The 15,916-nt window shown below is 41.7% G+C and overlaps 1 protein-coding gene across 2 annotated transcripts in view; it reads right to left on the reverse strand.

Moving 5' to 3' along the window:
- LOC109929980 overlaps positions 1 to 15,914 on the reverse strand; it is an 18,045-nt gene extending 2,131 nt beyond the window's left edge. Inside the window, exons 1-6 of one of the 2 annotated variants that reach the window (XM_020529533.2) lie at positions 15,664 to 15,913; positions 5,448 to 8,184; positions 4,708 to 4,852; positions 3,266 to 3,412; positions 1,299 to 1,408; positions 541 to 595 (exon numbers count right to left, since the gene is read on the reverse strand). In XM_020529533.2, coding sequence (XP_020385122.2) covers positions 541 to 595; positions 1,299 to 1,408; positions 3,266 to 3,412; positions 4,708 to 4,852; positions 5,448 to 8,184; positions 15,664 to 15,695 — 3,226 coding nt within the window. In that variant the 5' untranslated portion in view covers positions 15,696 to 15,913. Of the gene's footprint in view, positions 1 to 540; positions 596 to 1,298; positions 1,409 to 3,265; positions 3,413 to 4,707; positions 4,853 to 5,447; positions 8,185 to 15,663 lie in introns of both variants that reach the window. The other variant, XM_048605368.1, reaches the window with a different exon arrangement.
- Positions 15,915 to 15,916: the final 2 nt, after the last annotated feature.

A 15,916-nucleotide genomic window follows, 5' to 3' on the forward strand; every position in this document is an offset into this window, starting at 1 on the left:
GAGTTGAACATTATGCAGTCATCAGTGGATACCCCATTTCTTATCTTATGACATACAGGTGGTCACAATGAAGCTGCTGAAGATGATTCTGCCTTGGACACTACCCTGAGTAACTCTTGCAGAAATGCCCTGGAGCAGAGATGACTGACCTCCAACAATCATCCTTTGTGTCAGGTATGATTCCGACCAGAGTTGCCCATCGACTCCTTGAATGCCACCCCCTTAAAATGTGGCCATAGGCAATCATAGGCAGTCAATCCCACCCTACAGGCAGCTGAGACGAATTATCCACTCAGCACTTTTGAGTAAAGATTGTTGCAAATGCCTTATCTTTTGCAATGACCTGCGGGGCTTCCCCACCTTTAAACATGGGAATATTTGTGAAGCATCCTCCAAGGACTCATCCACCATTCACAACTGAGATGTGATAGGACTGCACTAATCCATTAGTTGCAGCCTTGCTTTGCTCTATCCACCAGTTGCTGGTGATGCTGTGTGGCACATGGCGAAGATCAGTCTGATCAGAAATAAAAGGCTTACCCACTTCAAGTTCCTGCTTGGATTTAAACATTGACTCCTCTACAGCAGTTTTAACCTGCAAAGATAAAAACCATTCAGAACAAATCCACTATTTCAAATTAAACTCTTTTTCAAGTAAGATCAAATCATGGAATGCAAAAATACAAAAGACTTCATTAGATTTATTATTTAACCTTAATGGATATGGACAACAAGATGTGAGCAAGTGCTTCTGGGAAAGAGACAAAAATGTCCCAATAGGATTGAGAAATCCCGAACAAACAAATACAACCAATGGAGGATGGCTTTATTTGCTGGAAAAAAAACGCCATCCATCTTGGAGGCTGACGGGACAAGTAAAAAGTAAAGATGACAAATCAGTTCTCCAGATAAGGGACTTTTAAATTACATAGAGTGTAATCTTCAAATCAGTATCATGGTGAGAGAAAACTTCCTAGTTATTATCCCAATGTGTTTGCAAGAATTTGGCCACATTTCTCAATTAAAACAACTTACCACACTTAAATAATTAGCTGTGAAACACCTAAAAGATTGGAAATGTAACATTTTTGAGAGTCAATCTTTTCCTGCACAGGGCAAATTTGAGCACAAAAACATCCAAGGTAATTGGTCACTGAAGCATGACAGGTAAAGAAGTTGAATGTGATCAAGTTGTTGCCTTTTACAAAAAAAAGTATAGTGGACAGTCTAATGTTACTACTAGCCAGCAAAAAGTCTTCCCATCAGTATTAATTTTATAGTCAAAGACATTTTCATACCATTTTGACTTTTGATTCTGATGTTAGACTCTCTCTTGCCTTCATTGCTATCTTCTGCTTACAGTTGCCCAGTAATGGTTTTGGTTTTGTATATTTGGTAGTCACCTCTCCTGCAAAAATATAAGTTTTCATAATGTATTTAAAGAAAGGACAGAACAAAAAAAAAAACAAGAGTAGCGTGATCCTCAACTACAGAAACACCAAATATCATGGGAATTTTTCATAAATGTGAACTTGGCAGTCTCCTCAGAATTAGGAGCAGCCACAAAACTATAATAACAGAAAAATGTTAAATTGCAGTACCCAGAAAATTGTCGTTTTTCAGTCTGTCCTAATGAATGAATCATCTAAGGCAGAAAACAATACAGCAACCAATTACTGGACACAATTTACTAAATGGACAATTGAAAGTTGTTGACAGCATACACAATTCACTGAACTAGATTGTAAAAAGGCAGCTATAAAAGAAAAAAAGAAACTAAAAACAAAGATTTAAAGTCATAGGGTCGCTGGCCTCATTTTGTATAATGGAGCAGAAAAACCTTGTAACCTTTCGTTAAAGCCAAAAGAAAATGCCAACTTTCAATTTATGTCCCAGTTGCAATAGTACCATGACAAATGAATCAGCAAAGACCACAAGATATAGGAGCAGAATTAGGCCATTCTGCAGAGTCTGACATTTGATCATGGCTGATATGTTTCTTAATCCCACTCTCGTCTTCTCTCCTTAACCCTTGATCCCCTTGCTAATCAAGAATTTAAATTTAAATACACTCAATAACTTGAAAATATCATGAAGGTAATCCCAAAACAAGTGAAATCACTCAACATACAACAAATCAATCTTGTTCTAAAATATTCAACTCTTTTCTTTAGATCTTGAAAAGTCAGCAGTCCCTTTGACAGGTATATAAAAGGTCCGAGGAAGCAGAGTATGACTTATTCAAGTCAAACTAAAATGAGTATTTGAATAGACATTGGAACCCAAGGGCGCTAATACGGTTGCTTCACATTTTAAAGTACATAATCAAATGAACGGATGAGTGCTCAAGTCCCATTTATTTTTTCCCCCAAATGGATTCTGTAAACAACTTTAAAGTATTGATTTCAATAATTGAAAAACAAAAGAATGACAGTCAAGCATTCAATATACAAAGATAACGCACCTGCTATAGGATGCAACAGTTTTGAATTTGTTTCTGGACCCCAACAGGAAACTTTCCTGAAAACAAACCTACAAGCAAACTGTAAAGCCAATAAAGGATTACCCTGAAAGGCAAGATATCTTGCATTTGAGCAAAAAGTAAATAAGTGGAGCTCACCATTTACAGGGTACTACTGTTATCAAGCTAAAAAGACAGGCATTCCACCCATCACATGAAGGAATAATAGTGCAACAATTCAGCACCAGTAAGATATACATGGACTGTACGCTGCACGGATCATATAGAACATGTCCCTTCAGCTGTTCACAGCAAGCTTGGCAAGCCTGAAGACTTTACTTCCCAGGGCCAGCTTGCAAAACTCCACTGTCCAACATTAAATGTGATTTTGTAATCCGGTAACATCCATTACACAGAGTGTGCTAAGTAGTACACCAACAACCATGTTAAGATTAAAAACAAAGTTGCTGGAAAAGCTCAGCAGGTCTCGAAGCATCTGTGAAGGAGAAAACAGAGTTAACATTTCGGGTCCGATGACCCTTCCTCAGAACGGAAGAAGGGTCACCTGACCTGAAACGTTAACGCTGTTTTCTCCTTCACAGATGCTGCCAGAGCTGCTGAGCTTTTCCAGCAACTTTGTTTTTGTTTCTGATTTACAGCATCTGCAGTTGTTTTGGTTTTTATTAACCATGTTAAGATGATTAGTTGGATTTGCAGTATGGCACATGGGTCCTCAAAGAAACATCTATTAATATACAGGGCCCTATTCTCTGCAGATAGAAAAATAACTGATTGAACTCATACCCGCTGTCTTTGATCTCTTCGGGGATGGATATAGACCTCGCTTCTGTTCTACTGCACTGTTTGTGCGTTTTATGCCAGTCACAACATTTTGGGAGTCCAAAACTAAAGGCTTGTTTGCTTTTCTGTTGACATGAGGGCCAGCCATACCTGCATTAGATAAATTTTAAAATAGTAGTAAACTCAAAAAAAAAAGCAAGAAATAAATAAAGCCCAATATAAAAACTGGAGATGCATGGAGGAAAAGAAGATTCACAAATGGTTATTTTCCTGCTCCCTATCCAAGTTGAACGGAACAAACAGCTGCTTGAATGATGGAGATTTGAGGCACAAATTAAAAAATTGTTTATAGCTCAAAATTAATTCTGGTTAAGGTTCAATTCTCTTGCCTACAGGAGGATGCCCCAGATTTAATTGGAAGTGCAAACAATGTTGGCATCAATCTTATAGTTGAGCTGGACATTGCTGAACTAAGTTTTACTATTATATTGGATGCTAAATGAAGTATTACAACAAAATTGACTGGTTAAAATGTTAAAGTGCAACCAGATGGTATAATCACTCAAAGGCAAAATGGCATATTGCAAGGATAATCTACAAAAGAACAAAAAAAAAGTGTCTGAAATGCAGCATAATACATTAAAACCAATAATTACTGGAGACACTTCTAGATTAATTCAAATCTATTGTTTGATATTAATAAAATGTTGAATAATAGTCTAATTACACATGGCAATTTGAACAAAGTTAGAATGGCAGGTGACTTGTATATAGATTAACAACTCTGGACAGCTGTAAATTTAGTTGTCCAGAACAACTGGATTTGTTCAGTCCCAAAATATTGCCTTTAGCGAGGAAGGAACAACATTGATTATCTTTTTCACTTCCCAGAGTACTGCTGTCAGTATTTTGGCATGTGTGCCTTTATCCTTATTCTAAATTCAGATCTTAAAAATGCAAACAGATGACTGTTGGCTACTCCTTTGAAAGGTTTATTTTCTAAAAGAAAAGCAAGGTTAGACAGTTCTTCCTGAACAGTGACCAAAGCCAACATTTTTCAAAAACAGATGACTGCAAATTCCTACGGTGCTAATAGAAAGATGTTTATACTGTGCGAATAGGTAGAGAAACCATGCAAGGGCAGCAACTTTGTTTTCAGATCATAAATAAAAAAATAGGATTGAACAAGTTTCAGAGAACACCAGGCAGGGGTTTAAAAAAAGGTTTATATAGTGTCTCGTCTAGGAGTAGTAGTTCAGGGTAGTTTAAGAAATCAGATACTTCAGCAGTACAGTTTAGTTCATGAATCTGCATGAGCCTGTAGTAGGAAGCAATAATCGAACAGAGCATTAAGTATTGTGGTTCAGCATATTTTTCCAGTATCTTTCCCCAATTTATTTGATATGCATTAACACATTACAATAGTTACATCATACCACATTTACCTATGTTGAAAAGTTCTGATTTCAACTCTGCTTTTGTTTCCTGCACAGTTAATTTTGATGATACCACGGAAGATGTTCTCTTCACTCCAGGTATCTTTGAGATAGCTTTACTTAAAAGTTGAGTAGATTTGATTTTAGGAGACATCTGAAAGAAAACACAGGATTTATGAACAAAATATTTCCCCACTGAAAGAATTATTCTATTTCCAGAAACTAATTTTAACACCATGATTAGATTATATGCAGACACACAAATAGCAATCCCAAAGCTCTTGTCTCAGTGGTTCTGCCCCTACTTGTGGTCTAGATTCAAGTTGCACCTATCCTGGAGGAGGTTCATAACATATCCAAACAAGTTGATTGAAGATAAATATAAATAGCAAGTTTCCAGGGACCTGTTGTCAAGCCCTAATTGACCCAAAAGATTAAAATTCACATTACGAACAAGTGGAACATCAACCACATTTCCAAAAGCCACAAGTACTGAAATCTGGAAACCTTAAAGAAACAATGCATCTGGCAAATGTAGAAAAATAATAATAATCTGCAGAGGGAGAGGAAAATAAAAAAAACTGGGGGATGAAAAAAAAAAAAAGTGTTATTCCTGGCTCAGATGTCTGACTAGTTGTGAATCAATTAAAACTTTGTACTACTTGTACAGTGTTAGACACTATAAAGAAGTGATTTGCTTTAGTGAATTATAAAATGGCGTACAAGAAGGTTGAGAAAATACAACTTACTTTGGTTGAGACTCCGATGTGGTATGATGGAAGCTTGTTATTTCCTGAAATTTGTCCAGTTGCTACTGCACGGCTCAGTCTTCCTGAAAGCGGACGAGGTTTCGGAAGGCACAACTTGGAAAAGCCAGGCGGTTGAATTGAAGGCTTTCCTCTTTCCGCAGAAGAGCCTATTTTACACATCTGAGCTAAAGGTGGTACAATATCTTTTTGAGCTCCAGATTTGCAGACTTCAGACACTGATGCTTCACTAATATTTTTCTTTCTGGCTGCCGGGAGATAAGAAACATGCTTTAAGGAATTTTCATTTCCCATTTTGGTTTGCTGCAATTGCTGGCTGGATGCATTAGATGGTTTTCTACCACAGAATTTAGTTCCAGGAACATCAGTGCCAGAGGTTCTGGCAGCATCTTTGGTCCTGTCTTGTTCATTTGAGCACTTGCCGACTCCACGTACATCATCCTGAAGGGTGGAAGATGAGGCCAGGAAAGAATGGTCAAGTTGTAGGTATTCTGGAAAATTCTGTTTCCCAGCAAGGCATGGAGTAGAAATGCAGTTTGGAGCCCATTCCGAACTCACTAGATCATGAAATGAATCTGCATGCTCACAGATACTTTGTTCCTTTTTCTGGGAGATGTCTATGAAAGGGAGACTTCTTTCGACTGCACAAACACCTTCACACAATTCTGCAGAAATGCAGACATCTTCACCTTGGTTTACTTCACTCGATCTTGTCTCTGTACTTGTAGAAACACTGTCCTTCTTGAAGTTCAGAGACAAATTGGAGTAATTATTTTTGCCACTCGTCTCTACTTGCTCCAACTCTGACCTGGAAGCCAGAGCATCATCTTTTCTCACAAGCTTAAGATTCTTGGGAGTCAGTCTGACTTCATTAGAGTCCGACGATAGAGACAGCTTGCAATCGGCCAAGTTGGTTGTTTTGTTTGGGTTATTTGCCAAACTGCCTTCACGTTTTGGTGCATCAAATGTTGTATCCTTGTGGCTGATAGTTGAATGGGATAATTGATCTTGGTTGGTTGTTGATAGAGACAGCTCACAATTAGACAAAGTATCATTTGCAAGACAGCCTTCATGTTTTGATGCATCAAATGTTGCATTTTTATGGTCATCCAGAGTCATGGTGGCATTTAATTGAATCCCTTCCCTCGTAGATACAGGCAGCTTGCAATTGAAGTCATTTCCCAAATCTTTATATTTTGAGGTATCGAAAGTTGTATTTTTGAAGTCATCCACATTCATAGTTACATTTAATTTCTCCAAATCTTGAGGAGACACGGACTGCTTAAAGTTAGATAAGGGAGAAGTCTGGAGACCTTTTCCAAAACTGCTTTCATGCTTTGATAAATCAAATGTTACATTTTTATTATCTCTCACTGTTATTGTATCATTCAACTGGATTAAATCTGTTGACAAAGCAAGAGATGGTGTGCAACCTAACAAATCAGGTGGCTCAAATTCATTTTCAAAACTACTTCTGTGCTTTGGCAAAATTTGTTTTTCATCACCTGACATACTTCTTTCACTCAATAACAAATCTACCTTCGAAAGAGACAAATTGGAGTTAGACTGGATCTTGGTTGGCATAAAAGTCGAAGAGGCATCATTCTTTGCACCTAAACATGTGGTTGATGCATCACTCAACACTTCAGGTACATTTAACTGGATATACTCTACAGTGGATGGAGGGGACTTGCTCAGGACATTGCTGGAATAAACCTCATGCTTTAGTGCATTACCTTTCTCATCATTTAAGTAACCTTCTGTTACAGTTTCATTGAATTGTATCAAATTTCCCAAAGGGGACAAAGGCAGAGCTCCAGTCTCAATATAGTCATTATTCATTCTAGTACCAACAGGCAAGTCTCCAGTTTTGATTTCTGCTTCTGCAAGCTTTTGTTGACTACTCATATCCAAGATATTTTCTTTAAATTTGGAGATACAGAGAAGTGGCGATTTTGCTGGAGAGGTGTTTGAACAGCAGGAGTAGACAGAACTATCTAATGGTACAGGTTCCTCATTTATCATGGAAACACTAGTCACTGGAATTGGATTTACTGTACCAACTGTAAACCAGGGACAGATCTCACTTTTGTCATTTAAGTTAGCAGCTATATGTAGACATTCTTCTGCAATGAAACTGGTAAATAAAGGTGATAAGTTACTTGATTCCATAAACGGAAGAGGGCAAAGGTTTGATTCTGTTTGCTCCTGTTCAGGTCTACCTTTAGAAATACCAATGTTGGGCAAATTTTGATGTACCATCATCATATCCAAATCTTCTTTCTGAGGAATCTGCCTCATAGATGCATCTTCAGAACTTGGCAGGCAATAAGTTGCATTCAAAGAATTTTCTTTTGAGACTGCGGCTGCTTTGAATTTGGTATCTGCTTTTTTATGCAACTTTTGAGTTGGATTTACAGTAAAGGAGCCCGTGCTGAATCGGCCCTTTTTGACAGGGGAGACACTTGGTGCGCTTGGCAATTGCTTTTCAAAAGCTTTCAAGTTGCCAATCGTCTGTTTTCCTAATTCAGGCAGCGGCATTTTTGAGCAACCTTGCGCTGGACTTTTTCTGGTCAGGAGTGAACGTCTGCGTTGTGATGCTGCTTCACTAGTATTGCTAGTAGTTGGGGAAGCTACCGCATTACTTGAGGTCCTAGTGGAAACACACATTGAAGCACGACGTTTGGGTGCAGCTAAAGAGGACTTCCTCGAATTAAGTCTGGATAGTGGTGATGGTTATTAGCATGGTTTTGGGTGGATGAGGAGCAAGGGGCGAAAAAAAGGAAAAGAGCATTAGCTGATCAGCTATAATTGTGTTTTAAAACTGTACAGAGATTGAGGCAAGGCAAGGCAAGCAATAATTGAATATTTAAGGAGGATGTTTCAAAGAAACAATATTGTAATGATAAAAATGTGTACATTAAATAGCAAAATCTGAAGGTCAGCTAATTATTTAATGCAACAAAACCCAAAAAAGTTAAGGTTACTTTCAGAATTACTTCTATTGGCTACAAGACAGGGAAAAAAAAAGCAGAAAAAGGCTTTCCTCATTCTAATTTGACCTATCTTTGAAAAACCAGGAATTTGCCAAAATTTAACAAAAATACTTAGGAACGTTGGAAGCAGATGAGACATGCATTGGGACACGAGACGTTCATTCTTCACCTTAGTGGGTTGGGAAGGAGAGTTAAAGGAAACAGAGGGTTAGAAATAGAAAATACAGGGTTCAAATTCAAACAAGAAAGGCAAGGTTTCAGGAAGGACAAGATTAGTGGAAAAGATAGTTAGAGGAAAAAAAAAGTTGGTGAGAAAAAAATATAATGGCAAAAGTATCAATAAGTTTCCCTGAAGCCTCACCACAAAACTTCATCAAGGAGTTGGAATCATTAACAATATACAAAGACAAGGTCAAAACAGGCGATATGAGGAAAAAAAAGGATTGTAGAGACAGAGCAATAGGTGAAAGTATAAAATAATAATGAGGGGGGCAAAAAAGTCAAAGTCATACACACACAGATGGAAATTAGTGGGAACACATTTCAGGCACATCAGATACTCTAGATTCGGAGCATCTCGCTAGTGCATTAAAATGGAGACAAACTGAAATTTGGTGTCCCAGCTCGGAACTAAGTTTGGAAGGATGGTGGCATATGCAACCTCTATAGGAATGTAGGACTTAGGAGCAGGAGTAGGCTATTCAGCCTTCTAGTCCACTTTTTTTTTTTTATATCCAGCAGTGCTCTTACACATCTGAAATTTTTATTTCCCCACCCCCACCTCCATGTATTAACTACCATCAGCAAATCACCCAACTTTTCAATTGAACAATTTTACACGCAAAGCCTGTTAAGGGCAATACTAGTGTCAACTGTGAAAGAGTGGTGGTGGTAGTCGTCTGGGTTTGGGAAGTTGGGGTGTTGGAGGAGTGTCTATACCAAAATGGAGCTATAGAATCATTAAGTCAGATGTACACCACAAAAACAGGCCCTTCAGTCCAACTATTCATGCCAATCAGATATTTTGAATTAATCTAGTCCCATTTGGCAGCATTTAGCTCATCTCTCTCTAAATCCTTCCCATTCATATACCCATCCAGGTGCCTTTTGAAACGTTGTAATTGTACCAGTTCTCCACCACCTCCTCTGGCAGCTCATTCCATACCACCCTCAGCATGAAAATGTTGCTCCCAAGGTCTCTTTTAAGTCTTTCCCCTCTTACGTTAAAACAAATGCACTCTAGTTTTGGACTCCCCTACCCTGTGGAAAAGACCTTGACTCTTCACCCTATCCATGCCCGTCATGCTTTTTATAAAAATTTCCATAAGGTCACCCTTCAGCCTCCAATGCTCTAGGGAAAACAGCCCCAGCCTATTCAGCCTCTCCCTGCTCAAATCCTCCAACCCTGGCAACTCCACTGTCAATCTTTCCTGAACCCTTTCAAGTTTCACAACGTCCTTCCTCTGGCAGGGAGACCAGAATTGAACACAGTGTTCCAAAAGTAGCCTAACCAATGTCCTGTACTCAATGCACTGACCAATAAAGGCAACACTCCCCAGGACCTTACTATTAACTGTACAAGTCCTGCCCTGATTTGACCTACCAAAATTCATCACTTTACATTTATCTAAATTAAACTCCATCTGCTACTCCTCAGCCCACGTGCTTATCTGATCAAGGTCCCATTGCACTCTGAGGTAACCTTCTTTGCTGTTCACTACGTCACCAATTTTGGTGACATCTGCAAACTTACTAACCATACCTCCTATACTCACATCCAAATCATTTATTTAGATGACAAAAAGATGACCGAGCACCAGTCTAAGAAGCAACCCTCCATCACTCTCTCTTACCTTCAAGAGGTTTGTATCCACATGGCTAGTTCTCCCAGTATTCCATGTGATCTAAACTTGCCAACCAATCTACCGTGTGGAACTTGGTCTAATGCTTTACTGAAGTCCATACAGATAACCTTCACTGCTCTGCTCAATCTTCTTTGTCACTTCTTCAAAAAAACTCAATCAAGTTAGTGAGACAACTTTGCACACAAACCCTAATCAGTTCTTGCCTTTCTAAGTCCTTACATTTAAATCCTTTCCCTCAGAATCCCCTTCAACAACATATCCACAACTTCTGTCGACACTTCCACCGCTGCCACCACTTTTGCTTCTACCTACATGACCATCCACATACACACATCCCCACTCCTGAGACAGTCTCCACCCCCACTCCCAGCTCTACACCTCGTCCCAGCTCCAAGCCCTGCCAGGCATTCACCATTCCCCAACCCCCTCCAAGACCTACCCCTCACTGAGGCTGAACGATCTGTCCTCAGCAAAAGACTCACCTTCATTCCCCTGTGCCCACACAATGAAATCCGTTCATGTCTGAATGTTGACTTTTTTTGCTGCCTCTGCACCTATTTCTTTGACAGGGAGTCTAACCCATCTTTTGCCAACCCCTTCTCCTGCCTCCAACAAGCCTCATCCTCCTGGACACCACCTCACAGCCTCCTATCCTTCCTTGACCTCTTCATCTCCAACTGCTGTCATGGTACCGATTGCCTTAATCTCTCCACCCCTCCCCAACACAATGTGCTACCCTCTGCTCCAGCCCCAGTCTCCCCATCAAACCTACGAATAAGGGTGGGGGTGCAGTAGTGGTATGGCGTACTGACCTCTACATCATGGAGGCCAGGTGCCAACTCTCTGACACCATCTCTTACCACCCCCTCGATTATGATCCCACCCCTGATCACCAAACCATCATCTCAGACCATCCATGACCATATCACCTCATGCAGATGTCCCACCCATGGCTTCCAAGCTTACTGTTCCCCAACCCTGCACTGCCCGGTTCTATCTCCTTCCCAAAATCCACAAGCCTGACCGCTCCTGGCCCACTGAACTTATCTCCACATGGCTTGACTGTCTTTTCACCACCCCCACGGTCCAGAAACTCCCTATGTTCCGAACACAATCCACACCCTCCACCTCTTCCAGGACTTCCAATTCCCCAACTCCCAAAACCTCATCTTCACCATGGACATCCAGTCCCTGTACACTTGTATCCTCCACACAGATGGCCTAGAAGTCCTCCACTTCTTCTCCCGCAGGCACAACCAGTTACCCCTCCACCAACAACCTCATCTGCTTAACAGAATTATCCTTACCCTCAACAACTTTTCCTTCAACTCCTCCCACTTCCAACAAACCAAAAGGGTGGCTATGGGCACCCATATTGGTCTGAGCTATGCCGGCCTCTTTGCAGGGTACGTGGAACAGTCCCTCTTCCATCGGCGCCATTCCTCACCACTTCCCCCGCTACATAGGCACTGCCTCGTGCTCCCATAAGGAGTTGAACACTTCAACTTTACTAACATCTTTCACCCCAACCTCAATTTCACTTGGACCATCTCCAATACCTCCCTCCCCTTCCAGGGCCTGTCTCCATATCTGGTAACCGTCTCAGCACTGACATCTATTTCAAATCCACCGACTCTCACAGCTACCTTAACTACACCTCCTCTCACCCACCCTCCTGCAAGAATGCGATCCCATACTCCCAATACCTGCACCACCGCCACATCTGCTCCCATGCTGCAACATTCCACTCCTAGACATCCCAGAGGTCCTCCTAATTCAAGGACCACAACTTCCTCTCTCTATTAATTGAAAATGCTCTCAACCACATCTCTTGCGTTTCCCGCACTTCTGCCCTCAAATGTGCTCACCACTCCCCCCCCCCCCCCCCCAACCAACAAAAATACAGAAACCCCCTGGTTCTCACATACCACCCCACCAACCTCTGCATCCAGCGCATCATCCTCCACTATTTCCGCCACTGACAATCTGACCTCAGATATTTCCCTCCTGACTCCTATTTGCCTTTTGTAGGGACCACTCACTCCACAACTCTGTTCGCTCCACACACCCCACCACACCCAGCACCTGTCTCTGCAACCACAGGAAGTGCTACACATGCCCCTACACCTTCCCTCTCACCTCCATCCGTCAGGGTTTCACCTGCACATCCTCTATTCTATCCATTACTCCCAATGTGGCCTCCTCTACATTGGTCAGACAAAACGTAGACTCAGTGACAGATTTGCAGAGTACCTGCACTCTATACTATAAATCGACAACACATTCTGGTTGCTAACCATTTTAACTCAATTCCCCCTCCCACTTCCTTGGTGGCATGTTTGTCCTGGGCCTCCTCCAGTGCCACAATGACACCCCACACAAACCGGAGGAAGAATGCCTCATTTTCCACCTCAGGAGCCTACAGCCCGATGGCCTAAACATAGAATTTACCAGTTTTAAAATCTCCCAACCCCCGGCCTCATCCCATGTCCAACCCTCCCTCTCATTCCTGCTTCCTTGACCTGACACTACCTGTCCATCTCCTTCCTCACTTGTCTGCTTCACCCTTCCCACTGACCAATCCCCACAACCCCTACCCACTTCCACCTATCGCCATCCCATCTACCTTCCCCTTGCCCCACCCCTCTTCCTTCTATTTATTTCCCAGCTCGCTTCCGCCTCCCTAGCCCTGATGAAGGCTTTAGGTCCAAAACATGACTCTCCTACTTCACTGATGATGCCTGACCTGCTGTGTTCCTCCAGCTCTACACCGTATCGACCTTTATCCACAACTGATGTCAGGCTCATTGGCTTATAGTTTCCTGGCTTTTCCTTACCACCTTTCTTCAATAGCGGCATCACATTAACCAACCTCCAGTCTTCCAGCACCTCACACATGGCTATTGATGGTCCAAATATATTGGAAGGCTCTCCACAGCATGCCTGAAGGAATCAAGAGTATTGATGGACACATGCTCTCCCTCCAAGGGCACTCAGACAAACGTTGCTGCAGAAGAGGAGCAGACATGCCAGGTATGACTTGCTCGACAACCTGCTGTCTGGAACTGTTATTAGCCAACTTGACCAAGCTTAGGAGAAGACCCACAAGGGGGTCCTCTGACTTGCCCACACCCCTCACACCAGATGCCTAACGAACAAGAGTGTGGGGTTGAAATATAACCAAAAGCACAAAAGATTTTTTTCAAACAACTAAAAAGCTCACTATTCCATTCAATAAATCATAGCTGATAGAGTGTGCTCAATTCCAGATTCCGGTCTGGCCTCTCAGCTCCCCGACTACCAGAAAAAAAATCCACCCCAGCCTTAACTAAACCCAATGATGCAGCCTCTATTGCTTTCCAAAGAAGAGTGTTCCACTAACAACTCATTTATCTTAAAAATTGTTCTTAAACTATTTCCTAGTTTAAATTTCTTCAACATGGGCAGAAATCTTTCTGGCATCCTCCTTCTAAAAGTCTCTTTAAAGGTAGTATTTTTAATATAAAGTTATGCCCTTAGCTCAAGGAGGCACTGTAGAAGGTTCACCTAAAACTGCTTCCACAGGCTGTTACCATTTTTCAAATAAGGAGTCCGCAACTGTACAGAGTACTCTAGATGTGATCTCACCAAGGTTCCCTTTTATGATTTCAAGATAATCAAGTGTCAGATACAAAGAGAACTGGATATCCTTCAGCCTCATATTATGATCTATACATGATGTGAACTTCACCCCAAGTTTACAACCGTTGCTCTATTTACATTTTCAAGGTAGGCTGACTAGTTATCATTAACAAACACAGAACGATGGAGAAACTCAGCAGTTCTGGTAGCATTTGAGAAGAGATAAACACATAAATGTTGAGCCTGCAATGTCTCCTCTTCAGAATGTTCCAAAGAATCATCCCTGACTCAACGTTCTGACTTCCAGCATCCACAACATTCTGTTTTTATAACTAATTATCATAGTTGAGAACCCCAGAATGTTTAAATTTTTTGGTCACAGTACATTCAAGGCACTAAATGCAGACTGAATGGCTGCTTTGCAGAAACCTCCAACCCAATCCAGGAGCACAACCCCAACCAAAAACAGAAGTTGCTGTAAAAGCTCAGCAGGTCTGGCAGCATCTGTGAGGGAAATAAAGAATCAGAGTTAACATTTTGGGGCTGGTGACCCTTCCTCAGAACTCCAACCTTCTGCTTATAGGAGCAAGTTACTGCAGATTCCGGAATCTGTATTGAAAATAGTAAAAAATGCTTGAAATCACAGCAGGTAAGCCAGCATCCATGCAGAGAGAGCAAGCTAAATGTTTGGAGTCTAGATGACTGAGCTGATGTGAAAAGTGGAGAGCACAACATTTATGCAATAGTAGGGGTGAGGGGGAAGAATGGCAGCTTGCTGGGGGAGACAAAGCTCTGAAGAAGAGTTTCAGCCCAAAACATTGACTTACCTGCTCCTTGGATGCTGTCCGACCTGCTGTGCTTTTTCAGCCTCACATCTACAGACTCTGACTTCCAGCATCTGCAGTCCTTACTGGCTCTCTGTTTATAATGCAGATTTAGTGATTGGAATGTGAGAATGGCAGAACAATGGTGCATCTAACTGACAGACTGGGGAAAAAAATACAGATATCCCCACTGGAGTGGGGATGAGGGGAGAGAGGACATGGTGACAGAATGTAACAAGCTAAAAGAAAAGGAAGGAACAGGAGTGAGTTGACAATCTGAAGGTGTTGAACTCAACATTAAGTCTAGTAAAGTGCCTAGTCTGAAGATGAGATGTTGCTCCACAGGTTTGCGCTGAGATTCCCGACCTTTTGCTTGCTTACTCTTTCAGTCTACTTTATTTGCAAGTTCGCTTCCCATTCTCAGCCTGCTGCAGCATTTCAGCTAATCCGCAATGGCTACATCAATCTCACCTTCAATTAAGCCATTCAAGAGGCAAGTAGACAGTTAGTTGAAAAGATAGAAAGATGCAGGGTTGGGGAGAAGGCAGGGGAATGGCAATAGGAGGTGCTGATTCAGGAGAGATATTGCGGACAGTTTGGGCTGAAAAGCGTCCTTCAGAACTCTTAACGATTCAGCTACCGGAAAGGTGATACGTAAATTGCTGCCATGTGAGGGAGTCACTCTTTCAGCCAGTTCTGAGGAAGGGTCACCGGACCCGAAATGTTAACTCTGTTTTCTCCTTCACAGGTACTACCAGACCTGCTGAGCTTTTCCAGCAACTTTGTTTTTGTTCCTGATTTATAGCATCCACAGTTCTTTTGGTTTTTACTCATTCAGCCAACCCAACACTTGTTTCTTCCTCCAACCGGGAGCCAGTATTGGAATACTAACCTTGCCGACGTGGGTCTGCCAGGTAATTCCATGACCGGAGAGCGGGTGAGGTCTACACCGATGATCAACTATCGATCAAGACTCAAGTCAAAGCAGCGAAAACCCAAAACTCCTGAGAATATACGGAAAGCGCCGCCATTTAAATCGAGCCCCGCCTACTCAGTGCAGGTCTCGCGAGAGCCGCCTCAACGGTCACCAATTTTCAAATTCCCGGCGCCGGTCGCTACGGAAACGAGTGGCGGTTGGCCCTTCC

The sequence above is a fragment of the Rhincodon typus genome, chromosome 14 (genome assembly GCF_021869965.1).
Source record: "Rhincodon typus isolate 14 chromosome 14, sRhiTyp1.1, whole genome shotgun sequence".
NCBI classification, from domain to species: domain Eukaryota; kingdom Metazoa; phylum Chordata; class Chondrichthyes; order Orectolobiformes; family Rhincodontidae; genus Rhincodon; species Rhincodon typus.